Source organism: Symphalangus syndactylus, chromosome 11 (genome assembly GCF_028878055.3).
Source record: "Symphalangus syndactylus isolate Jambi chromosome 11, NHGRI_mSymSyn1-v2.1_pri, whole genome shotgun sequence".
Lineage (NCBI taxonomy): Eukaryota > Metazoa > Chordata > Mammalia > Primates > Hylobatidae > Symphalangus > Symphalangus syndactylus.
The window spans coordinates 15,931,617-15,946,656 of NC_072433.2; the positions used below are offsets into that span (position 1 = coordinate 15,931,617).

Consider the following 15,040-nt stretch of genomic DNA (forward strand, 5'->3'; position numbering starts at 1 on the left):
AATGTGGACTGACAATGTGGCAGGCAAGCAGGCCTCCCAATGTGCTGGGCTTACAGGCATGAGCCACTGCGCCCAGCCACAGTAAGCAATTCTAGCTCATCAGAGACAGGTTCTCCTAGGCCTGGCTTTCTCAAAATATTACCTGATGGTTTTATTGTGGTTATTGTTCTGTTTTTGTGATTATTACAAGTATAAATAACTTTACATATTTATATGAATAAAGTTTCTACAGAAAAAGTTGGTATAGCTTTGGCTTTGATAATACCTTTATGTTTTTGTGTAAAAATTTTTATGTATATTCAATTGTATACTGTAATTTTTATGTATATTGCATTAGTATATATAATAATTGTTACCTTAGGATCTTTGTTTTCTTTCTCCATTTTAGAAACTTATTGCTTATGGGCACTTGACTGGCAATGCTCCAGATAGTACAACACCAGGCAAAAAATTAATTGATAGAATTATTGAAACAATATGTGGCTGCTTTCAGGGCCCTCAGACAGATGAAGGAGTTCAGCTGCAGATAATAAAGGTAATTATTATATAAAGTAAAACTGTTATTAATAATCTATATCTTCAAAATTCAGATGCCTTTCACTTTAAAACATTACGAAGATCATTTTATGTGCATTCCAGCTATAATACAGGTTATTTGAGGCCGGGTGCAGTGGCTCATGCCTGTAATCCCAGCGCTTTGGGAGGCCAAGTTGGGCAGATCACTTGAGGTCAGGAGTTTGAGAGCAGCCTGGCCAACATGGTGAAACCCGCATCTCTACTAAAAATACTCTACTAAAAATACCAAAAAAATTAGCTGGGCATGATGGTGGGCACCTGTAGTCCCAGCTACTCAGGAGGCTGAGGCAGGAGAATCACTTGAACCTGGGAGGCGGAGGTAGCAGTGAGCCAAGATCATGCCACTCTACTCCAGCCTGGGCGACAGAGTGAAACTCAGTCTCAAGAAAAGAAAAAGAGGTTATTTGGATGCTTTCTAGACTCCATATTAGGAGATTTTAATGCTGTATGCCAAGAGTTTGTTAGAGGAAAACTATGTTCCATATCTGTTCTTTTGAAGGTCTCAGTTTAGACTTAGTCCCTAGAGTCTTCCAGAGTTTTTCTGTTCCTGGCATGTTTTTCATGTATATATATATATATATATATATTCCATCCATCAAGGTAGTTCTTAAAGCTGTGACCCCTCTGGTTTCCTCTGTACTGTTGGACCTTTCATAGCCTGTCCTCTCAACTCATGAATCACCAGGTGGACACTACTTGTCCACCAACTCTCCTGATATCCTTGCACCCATCCATCTATTGAACTTGCTCAGCAAAACCCTGTTCTGAGTTTGTGCTGTAATGTACCTGTTTGATTGAATTCCTTTGGAGAAAAATTAGTAATGTTTTCATTCTGTTACAGATACTGAGTTCTTAATGTTATTGCTAGTGGTAGTGGTGGTATGTTTTTATAACAGTAAAATTTTCGTGCGCTATATATAGTACAGTATTTTTGAAATTGTTTTTACATGTATATATGAAGTGTTCTTTCATGTGTGAATACAGCCCTTTTGGAGCCTTTCAGTTTTATAGTTGTGTTTACTTCAGAAGCCATATAATTATTCTAAAAAAAAAAAATACTGGGCATGGTAGTTCATGCCTGCAATCCCAGCACTTTGGGAGGCCAAGGCAAGAAGGTCGCTTAGTCCCAGAAGTTCGAGACCAGCCTGGGCAACACAGCAAGACCCTGTCTCTACAAAAAATAATTTAAAAATTAGCCAAATATGGTGGTGTGTGCCTGTGGTCCCAGCTACTCAGGAGGCTGAGGTGGGAGGATTACTTGAGCCCAAGAATTGAGGCTGCAGTGAGCCATGTTCACTGCGTTGCACTTGAGGCTTGGCAACAGAGTGAGGTCCTGTCTCAAAAAAGAAAAAAAAAAAAAAATGGGTTGATCATTTTGACCTGTCATGTATAGTTTCATGTCATTTATGGTTTAAGATAATGCCCATTAATGCTGACTCTGCATAGCATTGTACAACATAAGGAAGACAAAAGATAAAGAGTCTTTGCTCTTGAGAAATTGGAAGTAACCCAATATGTGAAAATTCACATAGGTTAAATTTGTTCATTTTATTGAAGTATTTGCCTTGGGAATTTGTTTTTTAATTTGGGAGAGTCTCACTCTGTTGATCAGGCTAAGTGCTGTGGCATGATCACAGCTCACTGTAGTCTTGACCTCCCTAACTCAAATGATCCTCCTACCTCAGCCTCCCAAGTAGCTGGGGCACTTAAGTCCAGCTACTTTAGGATTATTTTAAATGCTTTATTCTAAAACATTTATAAACCTCTTCAGCAATAACAACAAGAGCACAATTATTGAGTTCAGTCTGTTAAAAAAGATCTCAGAAAAATTTAGAGGCAAATAAGACACAATGTTTATCTTCCCAAGTTGATGGTCTAGTTCAACAGATATCTTATGTGACATATCTGTGCTCTGCTGTAACAGCTTTCATGCTGTGCATTTTAGTAAATTAAATAGTATTTTCATTAAAATGAAACCTTGGTTGAAACAAATCGTTAAATGGTTTTCAGATTATGTGGAAACTACTGCCACAGTGAGGAAAACATCAAATATTTTAACAGTTGATGATATATTCAAGGCCAGTAGAAATTCTGTGTATACTACCCACAAGCGGTAATTGTTTCTGAAAGTTTTAATTGTAATATGAAAATGCTTAATTTTTGTGCTGAAACTCTAGATGCAGAAAATCACTTTGAGGCCGGGTGTGGTGGCTCATGCCTGTAACCCCAGCACTTTGGGAGGCTGAGGTGGGAGGCTGGCATGAAGCCAGGAGTGAGACCAGTCTGGGCAACAAAGAGAGACTGCATCTCTACAGAAAAATAAAACAAAATTAGCCAGGTGTGGTGGTGCTCACCTGTAGTCCCAGCTACTCAGGAGGCTGCTGCGAGAGGATCACTTAAGCCCAGGGGTTCAAGGCTGCAGTGAGCTATGATCACACTCCTGCACTCCAGCCTGGGTGACAGAGCGAGAAAGACTGTCTCCAAAAAAAAAAAAAAAAAAAAAAAAAAATCTCTTTAACTTTGTCCTTTTTTTTCTTTCTTTTTTTTTTTTTTGTTTTTTTTCTTAAAGGCGTTACTTACTGCAGTAACATCACAACACATAGAAATTCATGAAGGGACTGTACTGCAAGCTGTGAGAACATGTTACAATATCTACTTAGCAAGCAAAAATCTCATCAATCAGACAACAGCCAAAGCTACTCTCACTCAGATGCTAAATGTTATCTTTGCACGCATGGAAAACCAAGCAGTAAGTATTTTAAAAAGAGAGAGATTGTATAGAACACAACAGGCATTAAATATAGAAAGGAGTTTACAGTAATTAGAGTGAAATCTTTGTACCTGTAGAAAAGAATGTCTTTTATTTACAGTTCCACTTACTGAAGATTTGTGGTATTGTGTTTTATTTTGTTTTGTTTTAAGGTTTACTGACTTTGGACAAAGTATTTTTAGTTGTTCACAAATAGAATGTGAAATATTCTGATTGCCATCTTCCTTGTGGAAGTACTTATGAATTAATACTTTTGTTGCATTCAAGCTTAGTAGAGTGCAATGTAGCTATAAAATACTTAATCTAATCTGAAATAAAATTGTTCATTAAGCCTTAAAAAAGGATATTTCTGTATTGATGAAATACATTTTTCCCCCCATATGATAAAGGGGCATGATATTCCTTATACTTTAAACTGCTTCAGGTTGATTGTTAAGAGATCAGCAACTAGAGAATTGTTCTTAATTGCATAGGTCTTCACTATTAAAAATCAACATCAAGCTTCTTATTTTGAACTCTAAATGTAGAGAAAAGTTGCAAAAATTTTGCAGAGCAATCCCTTTTACCCTTCATCCTGCTTCCCTTAATGCAGTTAACTTACATACCTACATAGTACAATTATCAAAAGCAGAATTAACACTGGTACAATACTGTTAACTAAACTACAGACCCTACTTGAATTTCACCAATTTTCCCACTAATGTTTTAAGATTTGACCCAGGATCCCACATTGTGTTTAGTATGCATTTAGTTCTTATGTCTTAGTCTTCTCCAGTCTGTGACAGTTCCTCAACTTTTCCTTATCTTTTTCATGATCTTGCTATTTTTAAAAGGATACTAATAATTTATTTTGTTGAATTTTCCTCAGTTTACTTTCTCTGATGTTTTCTCATGATTAGAATGAGGTTGTGCATTTTTTGCCAGAATATCTCTGAAACAGTGTTGTGTCCTTTTCAGTGCATTTTGTTAGGAGTTCATGATGTTGATATATCTTAATGTTGGTGATGTTAACCTTGATCACTTGGTTAAGGTAGTTATCTGTCAGGTTCCTCCACTGTGAAGTTAGTAGTTTTTCTTTTGCAATTAATAAATATCTTTGGGGAGATATTTTAAGACTGTGCAAATACTCTGTTTCTCCTCAGATCCTCCCCCCACTTCCTCAGTTTTGGTATCTATCAGTGGATCTTGTTGGCAACAGTTAATTATTGTGGCATTTCCCTAATGAGTTTCCTGTTTCTCTCTTCTGTATTTATTAATTGTATTTCTTCTCCCTTTATTTATTTATTCAATTATTTATATCTATCTGTAATCACAAATATTTATTTTATTTTATGGTTGTAATGTGTGCTACAGTTACTTATTTTGTTGCCCAAATTATTACAATTTTGGCCCTGTGTCCTTGTGACCAGCTCCCATCCTTTTTTGAGTACTTCCATGCTTTCTGGATTCTCAAGATGTTCCAGGCTCATTTTGAATTTTCCCAGCTTCAGCCTTGGAATCAACCACTTCAATAAGGAGCTGTAGCTCTTTTGATTGGAGAATGGTATTTAGAAACCAAAATCTGAGTGCTAGTTGTATTCATGGTCACTCTGTGTTGTTGCCTCTAGGCCTCTCAGCAGATAGAGTTAGGAAATATATGTTTATATACTATCCCTTCCGTCCCACTCAATTCCCACACCTGTATGTGACTTTCCATATGTAGGTAATAAAACCATGTGTTCATACTGATATTTCTGATTACAGTTCAACAATACAGGGTTCATTTCAGTCTTCTCCCTTTATTTGTAAACTTCTTTCTCTAAACAATGAGAAATATGGCTTTTGTATTCTAAATACATTGTTCAATCCTATTATACCCATTAGTTTTAGAATTGCTAATCATTACTAGTGTGAGAAACAAATTTACTAAGTAGGTTATAGCATTTATATTCAGGTTTTTTTGTCTTTAGCCTTATCCATTCAAAATATTATTTTCTAGTTACTTAGATTAGTTCCTTTCTTCCCCACACTCTGCAATAGGGTAATGCTATTCCTTTGTGATAATAGTTAGACTCATTTGTTACTCTCTGCTTTTCATTTTTGGTATTCGTCACATCCTGGTTAGCTTTAATTACAGTCATCCCTCAGTATTCACGGCAGATTGGTTCCAGGGCCCTCCCATGGATACCAAAATCTGTGGATACTCAAGTCTGTTTTATAAAATGGTGTAATATTTGCATATAAGCTACACAGATCCTCTGTATACTTTAAATCATCTCTAGATTACTTATAATACCTCATACTTTGTAAATAGTTGTTATACTGTATTGTTTAGGGAATAATGACCAAAAAAAAAAAAGTTGTCTGTACATGTTTGTTCAGTACAGACACGGCCGTTCTTTCCCCCGCCATCAGTATTTTAAATCCCTGTTTGGTTGAATCCACAGATGTAGAACTTATGGATACACAGAGGGTGAACTGTACTTACTTATTTTTTAGGTATATAAAACATTACTGCGATTTAAGAGTCAGAGCTTTACAGAAGGTCTACTCAGAAAAGTACCAATTCCTCCTAATTCCTACCACTGCATTCCTCTTCTTCCCTTCTTTCCACCCGTTGAATGTAAGACGGAAGCCACATGTCTACCTTATAATCAGAAGCGGTCACACCGGTACATTGTGGAAAGGGACTACATAAGGGAGTGAAAACTGAGAGGTGGACATCATTGGTGACCATCTTGAAGACAAGCTACCACACATGCTATACATTCTCTTGTATTTTGTTCTTATCATTGAGCAGTATGTCCTAGAAAGCATTTCATATCAGTCCTTAAAGACTTTCCTCATTCTTTTTTATAGATGATAGTACTTTAGGGTATAGTATAGCCTGTTATCTATTAAGTCACTCTCCTCTGTAGTGGCATTAATTTATTTCTAATATTTTGCAGCCACAAACAGTGGTTTTGTTCCCTTTTTTTGAGGACATAAAGTATTTTTGTCACTTTTTAATAATAAAGTTTTATTGGTTTGATTTGATTAACAGATTTTTATTAAGTTCCTTATATGTTCCTGGCACTGTGCTAGGCCTCACTTACACAGTGACGAGCAAAACTGACTTGACTATTACCTTTGAAGATCTTACGAATATTTGAGGCAGAGTTTCCCTTAAACAACTGTAGAACTGAATTATGATAAAGGCTATGAACATGTATTGTGTTACAAAGGGTATTTAGTTCTGTGCTATGGATAATTATAGAAAAGGTGGAAAAGAGGGAGAGAAAATAAGGGGAAATGGGATACAGATGACTTAACTTCCACATTTGCTAAAATCTTCTAAGCCAGATGTTGAATTCTTTGATATTAGCTACTGGTAACCTTAATTTTCCCCCTCCCCCACAAAATAAAACTCCCTACAAAGCAAATTTTGTCAGACTTTATTATTAAAATCCTTTAATTCAAACTTATTTTATAAATTTATGTAATTCTGGCATTTCCACCTAACCTGGAATATTACTGGAGAATATGAAATGTTCATATTTGGTACTGTATAAGATTTATCTTGGTGGAAATTAATTCTGTGAGACTCATTCTTATCAGGTCTTGAGGACCAAAAGAGATGTATGAAAGCAATAAAGTGCTAAAAAATGAAATCTTGTGATCCCAGTTGTTAATGTTTCTAACATTTTGTGAGCCAGTTTTACAGATAGTATTATATACATAATAATGACAGTTTTTCTAAAATTCAGACATTTGTAGATAGTTTTTTTCATAATTATTAGATGGCTAGGCAGAGTGATTTAAGCCTTCATTGTAATTCTATTAAATGTAATTTTAATTTTTTTATTAAAAGATATTTGACAAGGTGACATAAGAACATGCTCCAGAAGGATAAACACTGAAAAGTTGCCTCCCACTCTTGTTTCCCATTTTATTTCCTAATCTCTACCCTCTGTAGGTAATTGTTAGTACTAGCTTCTTATGTATTTTTATAGACTTTCATTCTGTATGTTTAAGCAAAAGTGAATGTGTGTGTGTGTGTTTCATTCATACAAACACCAAATACAGTGAAAATGCTATATAGTGAAAGTCTTGACTCTGTTCTTATGTGCCGATTGCCAGCCACCTAAGAAGTAAACATTGTTCATTGTTTTTAGTATAGTTTATGTTCTCCATTTCTGATAAACTTTAATTTCCAAGCATAGAGAGAATGGCACTATATAGAAAGGATTGTTGGAGGTAACATTATCCTTCCAAATTTTAAGCAACTTATTTTACTAATATTGGAAATTTTATTTATTTCCAGTTACAGGAAGCAAAACAAATGGAAAAAGAAAGGCATCGGCAGCATCATCATCTGTTACAGTCTCCAGTAAGCCATCACGAGCCTGAATCACCTCAACTTAGATATTTGCCACCTCAGACTGTTGATCATATATCCCAAGAACACGAAGGGGACCTTGACCTCCATACAAATGATGTAGATAAAAGCCTTCAAGATGACACAGAGCCTGAAAATGGATCTGATATTTCCAGTGCAGAAAATGAACAGACTGAAGCTGATCAGGCAACTGCAGCTGAAAGTAATCTTCTTGAAAAGGGGGTTTGGGGTGTGTGTTAAGGGAAATGTGTAGGAATGAGAGTTTTGATGAAGAAGTGTTGAAAGGATAATATGATTTAATAAGTGTGTCAGACACATTGTGGTAATTGTGGACTTTCCTCATTGTAGGTGGTAAAGTTAATTTGACTCTAACCTATAAGATATCTATGAATGATACTTTGCATTTATTAGCATCTCATGAGCAGTATGATTTATAGATTTCCTTTGGAGCTCAGATATATTTCTAAAGAGGGTCGTAAATGTCCGTTAAATGTTATATAGGAATTTCAGTTTTCTTAAGATTGGTTTCATAGCAAACAAGTGACCTAGTAAGGTTTTCTGGAATATGACTGAAAATTTTAAAAAATCATTACCAGTTTTAAAAATATGATTGTGGTAAAAAAAAAAAAAAAGTACAGAAATTAAATATGAAAACAAAGTTTTTGAGTAACCAACTGATAGACAAAAATTTTCATTTTTAAAAATCATGATGCATAGTAATCACTAAAATTGAGGTGTTCTGATTTTTTAAGTGTATATTATAAGAAAACACTTATAAGATTATAAAAATTATATTTATTTTACAAATTTGTTTCTCTGTAAAAATAATCCCATGAAGTTATTTTTTTCCTAAATGTTGTTTTCAGCTTTAGCTGTTCTGTGAAACTACCAGAGAGTTTGTGTTGTTCTCCTTTTGCCCTTCCTTAGCTTGATGTCATTTTTAAATGATGGGAATTCTGTTGCCTCTCCAGTGTGGTTGTCTAGAACTAGCATGTTAGGAGTCAGTTACAGTTCATCTGAAGTCTGTGTTTTTACTTCACTGTGAGGAAGGACTTTTATAATATGTTTTCAGCTCTTGATTTTTTTTTTTTTTTAAACCATGCCTTTTCCAAAACTTAGTAATGGCATGAATACGTGCCTTTTTACATTTTTCCCCCAGCTTTCTGAGAGGCATGCTTTTAAAAATAGTACTTTACTATTTGTTTTAAAAAGGATGACTTCGATAAGCTAAGCATTCATAGTACTGAAGCTAATAGTGAATCCATACCACTTAAGTGATTTACATTTGTCTAGCCTGCCCTTGCCAAAATTTCCCCTGCTTTCACTGTGAGCTTATAAAGGGGCAGATTCAAAGGGCTAATCTCTAGTAAAGCTGGGACTTTATTTATTCTTTTGTTTATATATCTATGCATTTAGCAAACCTTCATTGAGCATACTGTGTCTTAGGCACCATGCCAGGACTTGAGGGTAAAAAGAAGATGGAGATACAGCCACTGCTTTTAGTGTGATCTTAGCATACCTGGAAGTCAAGTGAGCATAAATAAGGTATAATATGTGATAGGTGTCCTAAAAATGCCCTGCATGAAGTAATTCTGCTGAGAAGAGTTAGGAAATTTCTTTGTAGAGAAAGTGGTGATATTTTAGTTGAATCTTGATAGATAGGGGTAGGAAATTTTCCAACCAAGGAAACAACATGGACTAAGACCCAAGGAGTGGAAGCGTCTGCCGTGTGTGAGGTACCGCTGTAGAAGCCTTGTAGAATATAGAGTTAGAAAGACATAGTTTCCTGTGGGATTGTCATGATTATTTTGGCTTTAAAGATGTTTTTCTCCCAATAGCTGATATAAATGAAAATTCTGCTTGACAGCCGTTGGTTCAGAGTGCATTTTTGGAGCACACCTCTGTCACTTACCAGCTGCGTGACTTTGGACATAATAGTTAACTTCTCTAAGCACTTTCTACATGTAATAAATATTAGTCACTGTTATCTGTTGTTTCTTTCAGATACTTATGTGAAAATTGACTCTTCACTAGTCATTTTGTACACTTTTAGATAGTGGTTATGTATATTTAGTTACTTTGAAACTCTAGTTTTCAGACTTGAGGTAATTTTAGCCAACTAGAGCATGGAAATAAAACTATTAAGAATGGCGGAAAAATTATCTTTCAAGACATTTATGTTTTTATTCACAGAAGACTCTAAATGCTATTTTTATTTGGATATTTTATAAAATAAGGTTGCTCATTTACATGCATATTTATCTGATTTTCTCTTGTGGCATTCATTATTTTTAGGATACTACAGACAGTAAATTAGTAAAAGTGAAATTATAGAGAGGATAGGCACCTAGAAGCCACTATTATAAGTAGTGGTCCTTTTTTCCTTTTTTTTTTTTGTTTGGATACAGGGTCTTGCTCTGTCACCCTGACTGGAGTGCAGTTACACAATCATGGGTCATTGCCTGCCTCCCAGGCGCAAGCGATCCTTCCGTCTCAGCCTCCCAAGTAGCTAAGACTATAGGCAGGTGTCACCATACCCAGCTAATATTTAAATTTTTTGTAGCAGCTGGGTCTCACTGTGTTGCCCAGGCTGGTCTTGAACTCCTGGGCTCAAGTGATCCTCCCACCCAGCTTCCCAAAGTGCAGGGATTACAGATGTGACCCCCTGTGCTCAGCTGTAGTGGTCCTTCATAGTAGTGGGAAGGTTCAAGGAGTTGAAACTGCAGCACCACCACCTAATATGCTCTCTGATGCCCTTTGGTGTAGAAAGGTAGCTCAAGACAGCGTTTGGAATCCCAAGGCATTCTAAAGTGATAGTTGAGCTGCTTTGACGTATTTTCAACATTTTAAAAAGCCCAGTGGAATTCCTGTTTTTCTCTGCAATAGACTATGCAAGCTATCCGGAACATCAGATTTCATCAGTTTCTCTTAGCTATTCAGAAGTTCGATTGGCAGTTATCTGTTGTTTTTTTTTTTTTTTTTTTTTTTTTTACATTAAATTGGACAATGAATTCTTTTTTAGCTTCTTAAATTTAGTTTTACATTAGATATGTAGATTCTGTTGGTGAAAAAATAGGAAGAGCCAGAAAGTACTGGGGAAGGCCCAGATGCTTCTTCAGGGACCTCACCATAGAGTACAATGTTGATCTTACTATTGATGAGCCTAAGTAATCGAAACAAGCTTTAATTACTTTTTTTTTTTTTTTTTTTTTTGAGACATAGTCTTGCTCTGTCGCCCAGGCTGGAGTGCAGTGGTGCAGTCTCAGCTCATTGCAACCTCTACCTCCCGAGTTCAAGCAGTTCTCCTGCCTCAGCCTCCCAAGTAGCTGAGATTACAGGCGTGTGCCACCACTCCCGGCTAATTTTTGTATTTTTAGTAGAGATGGGGTTTCATCATGTTGGCCAGGCTGGTCTCCAACTCCCCACCTCAGGTGATCCACCCACCTTGGCCTCCCAAATTGCTGAAATTACAGGCATGAGCCACTGCACCCAGCCTAATTACATTCAGTATATTTGATAAGGGATAGTGTAATGTGTGTGCTAAATATAAGTAAGCATCTGTAGGACATGTTAGAAATGTTTCATTTAAAATACTTTTTGAAGTTTTGGTTCTTAAAGGACTAATCTAGAAAATTCAGTTAAGTGTAATAATGTAATAGCTTGTCAAATGAATCATTATTGAAATTGACTTGAATTTGGAAAATAAAGTTTTGGTATAAATTTTGAAGGTTTAGCATATACTTGCTTCTAATTTCATGTTATCTATTTGATTGTTTTTCTTTTATTCCTCATGGTTTAGGAGTTTTTCATCATAAATATTTAGTAAAAAGCTTCCAAAAAGTTAAAATAATGTTCTGTTGAATTTTTCTTCTTTTAAAGCATTATCTAAAAATGACGTGTTATATGATGGAGAAAACCATGATTGTGAGGAAAAGCCACAAGACATCGTACAGAACATTGTAGAAGAAATGGTGAACATTGTTGTTGGAGGTAGTATACTTCATTCAAAATTATTTTACTCTGTCTGTGGGATTTCATCTGACTGTGGAGACTTTGTAATGTCTGGAATAGAAAGGGCAAAGTTAAAACGTTTGGAGCCAACCAATGGAAAGTTATAAATTCCACATTTAGGATTTTGGCCTTGATTCTAGAACAAATGAAATGAAATGACCCAGAACTATGCTTTAAGAAGCTAAGTCTGGAAATAGGAATTCCCAGTAGGATACCAGCACAGTAATCAAAGCCTGGATAGGACAGAAACCATGGAAATGGAGACAAAAATATGGATAAGTGATATAATGTATATTGAATCAAGCAGACTTTGTAACTGATTAAGTAGGTAAAGAAGAGAAAATAAAGTGTGTCGGAGGCCCTCAAAATTACCCCAGGGTTTGGTGATTTCACTGGAAGCCGTCACAGGACCCAGCATATAGTTGTATTCACTGCATGATTTATTAGTGAAAAAGTACAAAGCAGAATCATCAACAGGAAGAGGAATATGGGGTGAAGCCTGGAGAAAATCAGGTACATGCTCCAAATGTCTTCTCTCAGTGAAGTCATACAGATTCTCTTAATTCAAATTGTGAAGTGTTGTCTACCAGCCAAGCTCATTAGAGACTCAGGGCCCAAGGTTTTTATTGGGGGCTGTTATATAGGCACCTAGCCTGTACCAAAATTCCAGGCTACCAGAAGGAAGGTTGGTGTTTAGCATAAATTACACTCTTTGTACAGTTTAGACACAGTGAGTCACTTTTATCAGTTCTGGGAATAGTGGGATCCCTCCCAAAATATAGGTTCCCGGGTGCCAGCCAAAGGCCAGTCTTGCAAGTAGGCCTTTCTAAGGATAGGCAGTCTCTGACTTGCTATGTTACCTCTTTTCTGCACAGGTAGTGTTTCAGTTTTTGAGCCTAAATGGACAGGTGGATGGTGGTACTATTGGTACAATTGAATCATCTTGGAAGATAAGTCACTTGGGAAAAAGGGCACTTATTTACTTTTGGTATACTGAATTTGACTTTCAGGTTGGCCATCCGTGTGGAAATGATTATGAAATACATAATGGAAAATAAAATTCTGGCTCAAGAGTTGCCAAGGCAGGTGCTATAGATGGGAGTCATTCTGTTAAAATTAATAGTGAAGCCATGAGATTACCAAGTGGGAACTGGTAGAGACTGAAGAAGAGACCATGATTCGAAGAGTATGAATTTAAAATATATATTAAAAAAATAAAAAATAGAGAAGAAAAAATAGCAGTACATGCCCGTGCATTCTTTAAACATATAATAGTATAGTTAAGGAGTTGGCACATTATGGCCTGTGGGCCAGATTCAACCCACTACCTATTTTTGTATGTAAAATAGTACTGTGACACAGCCATGCTTATTTGTTTTTATACTGCCTACAGAGGTCTTCTGTTGCACTACATAGGTAAAGTTGAATAGTTCCAGTAGAGATTGTACGACCTCTAAAGCCTAAAATGTTTATCATCTGACCCTTTACTAAAAAAAATTCACTAGCACCTAACAGAATACAGAGTCTGAAGTGAAAGTTTTCATTTTTCTGCAACTTTTTACTTAGGAAAAACATCAAACCCAGAGAAAAGTTCAAAAAAAGGTACAGTGAACACCTTTGTGTCCTTCATCTGGATTCACTAGTGGTTAACGATTTTGCTATGTTTACTTTATGTATCTTTAAATACCATACACATAATGTATGTGTCTTTGCTGAACCATTTGAAAATCGGTTGTATACATCATGACATTTCACCTGTAAATACCTCACAGCATATATCTTCTCCAAATAAGAGCATTCTCATACATAAGCACAATTCCATTTTCATACCTAGGGAAATTAACATGATTTCAAGAATATCTAATATACATATATTTTTCAGTGTTCCTAGTTTTCCCAAAATGTGTCTTATATCCTTTTTTTTCTTTTCTAAATCCAGAACTCAACCTGGGTACACTCTTATTTGCTTATCTGTCTCTTTGGTTTAAAACAAATCCTCTTGATTTTTCCCCTGAACTTTCGTGACATTTGCTTTTTTGAAGAATCTTTTGCCTTGTAGAATATTTCAAATTTTGGATTTATTGGATGGTTTCCTTACCATCCTATATGAGTAGATTGAGACTGTCATCTACATGATTAGTTTAGATTAAACATATTGGCAAAAATACTGCATAGTGATATTAGTACTTAATATTACATCATATAAATTGGTACATAATGACAGGTTACCCCCCTGTTGGTGGTAGGATTGGATCATTTGGTTAAGATGGTGATAATCAGCTGTCTGTAAAGGAACATTTTGCACTTTGTGATTAATAGCTAATCTGAGGTGATACTTTGATACTTGGAGACCATATGAAAATTTATTCACCCAGTGTTTTTTATTTGTTTTTCCCCCAAGATGAGGTCTTGCTCTGTCACCCAGCCTGGGGTGTAGTGGTACAGTCTTGGCTTCCTGCACCCTCAACCTCTTGGGCTCAAGCAGTCCTCCTGCCTCAGTCTCCTGAGTAGCTGAGTCTACAGTTACACACCACCATGCCCGGCTAGTTTTTGTATTTTTTTGTAGAGATGGGGTCTTGCTTGTGTTGTCCAGGCTGGGCTTGAGCTCCTGGCCTCAAGTGATCCTCCCACCTCAGCCTCCCTAAGTGCTGGGATTACAGATGTGAACCACACACCTGGCCTACTCAATGGTTTTAGCACCCATTGATGATCCTTGCCTTACTCAGATATTGGGTTGCAATATAGCAATTTTCTAATTCTTAACATTCATTGACATTTTTCTATAGAGAAGAGCTCTCCCACCCTGTCCCACCCCCCCTTTAAAAAATAATACCATGGGCTTAATGAATTCTTTTATTATTTGATGTGTTATAATCCTGTATCATCATTATTTTTATTTTTTTGTCTGCCAGTAGGAATCCCTTCAAGCTAACACCCACGTTCTTTTGATGTGATTCTATTAGTCTTTGAGCTTTTCCTTTATGTTCGGAACAGAAAGATGTTCCAGGTTCACCTTCAACTTCCGTTTTCCTCAGCCCTGGAATCAGCTAGTTCTCCAAAGAGTCTTTGTCCTTTTTAGTGGGCAGTTGTTCTTAGAAACCAAGAATTGGTTACAAGTTGCTCTTGTTGCTAGCTGCTGAGATGTCCTTACTTGTAGGCCCTTTCAATGGATAGAGATAGGGAAACATACAATTAGTCTTAAGTTCCTATTTGTAGTTCTACTTCACATCCGATACCACAAGGTTACTCCTCATCTTTCTGTACTTTCTATATGTATCTTCCGTTTCCTACAGTGAAAACCCAGATTCTCAAGAAGATGCCATTAC

General features: G+C 36.2%; 1 protein-coding gene across 7 annotated transcripts in view; it reads left to right on the top strand.

Annotated features, from left to right (window-relative positions):
* The window catches only part of ARFGEF1 (ADP ribosylation factor guanine nucleotide exchange factor 1), a 170,630-nt gene that overhangs the window by 43,090 nt on the left and 112,500 nt on the right, over positions 1–15,040 (top strand). For all 7 annotated transcript variants that reach the window (XM_063611518.1, XM_063611519.1, XM_055299111.2 and 4 more), the window contains 4 exons: positions 389–535; positions 3,146–3,325; positions 7,629–7,905; positions 11,583–11,693. In XM_063611518.1, coding sequence (XP_063467588.1) covers positions 389–535; positions 3,146–3,325; positions 7,629–7,905; positions 11,583–11,693 — 715 coding nt within the window. The remainder of the gene's footprint in view (positions 1–388; positions 536–3,145; positions 3,326–7,628; positions 7,906–11,582; positions 11,694–15,040) is intronic.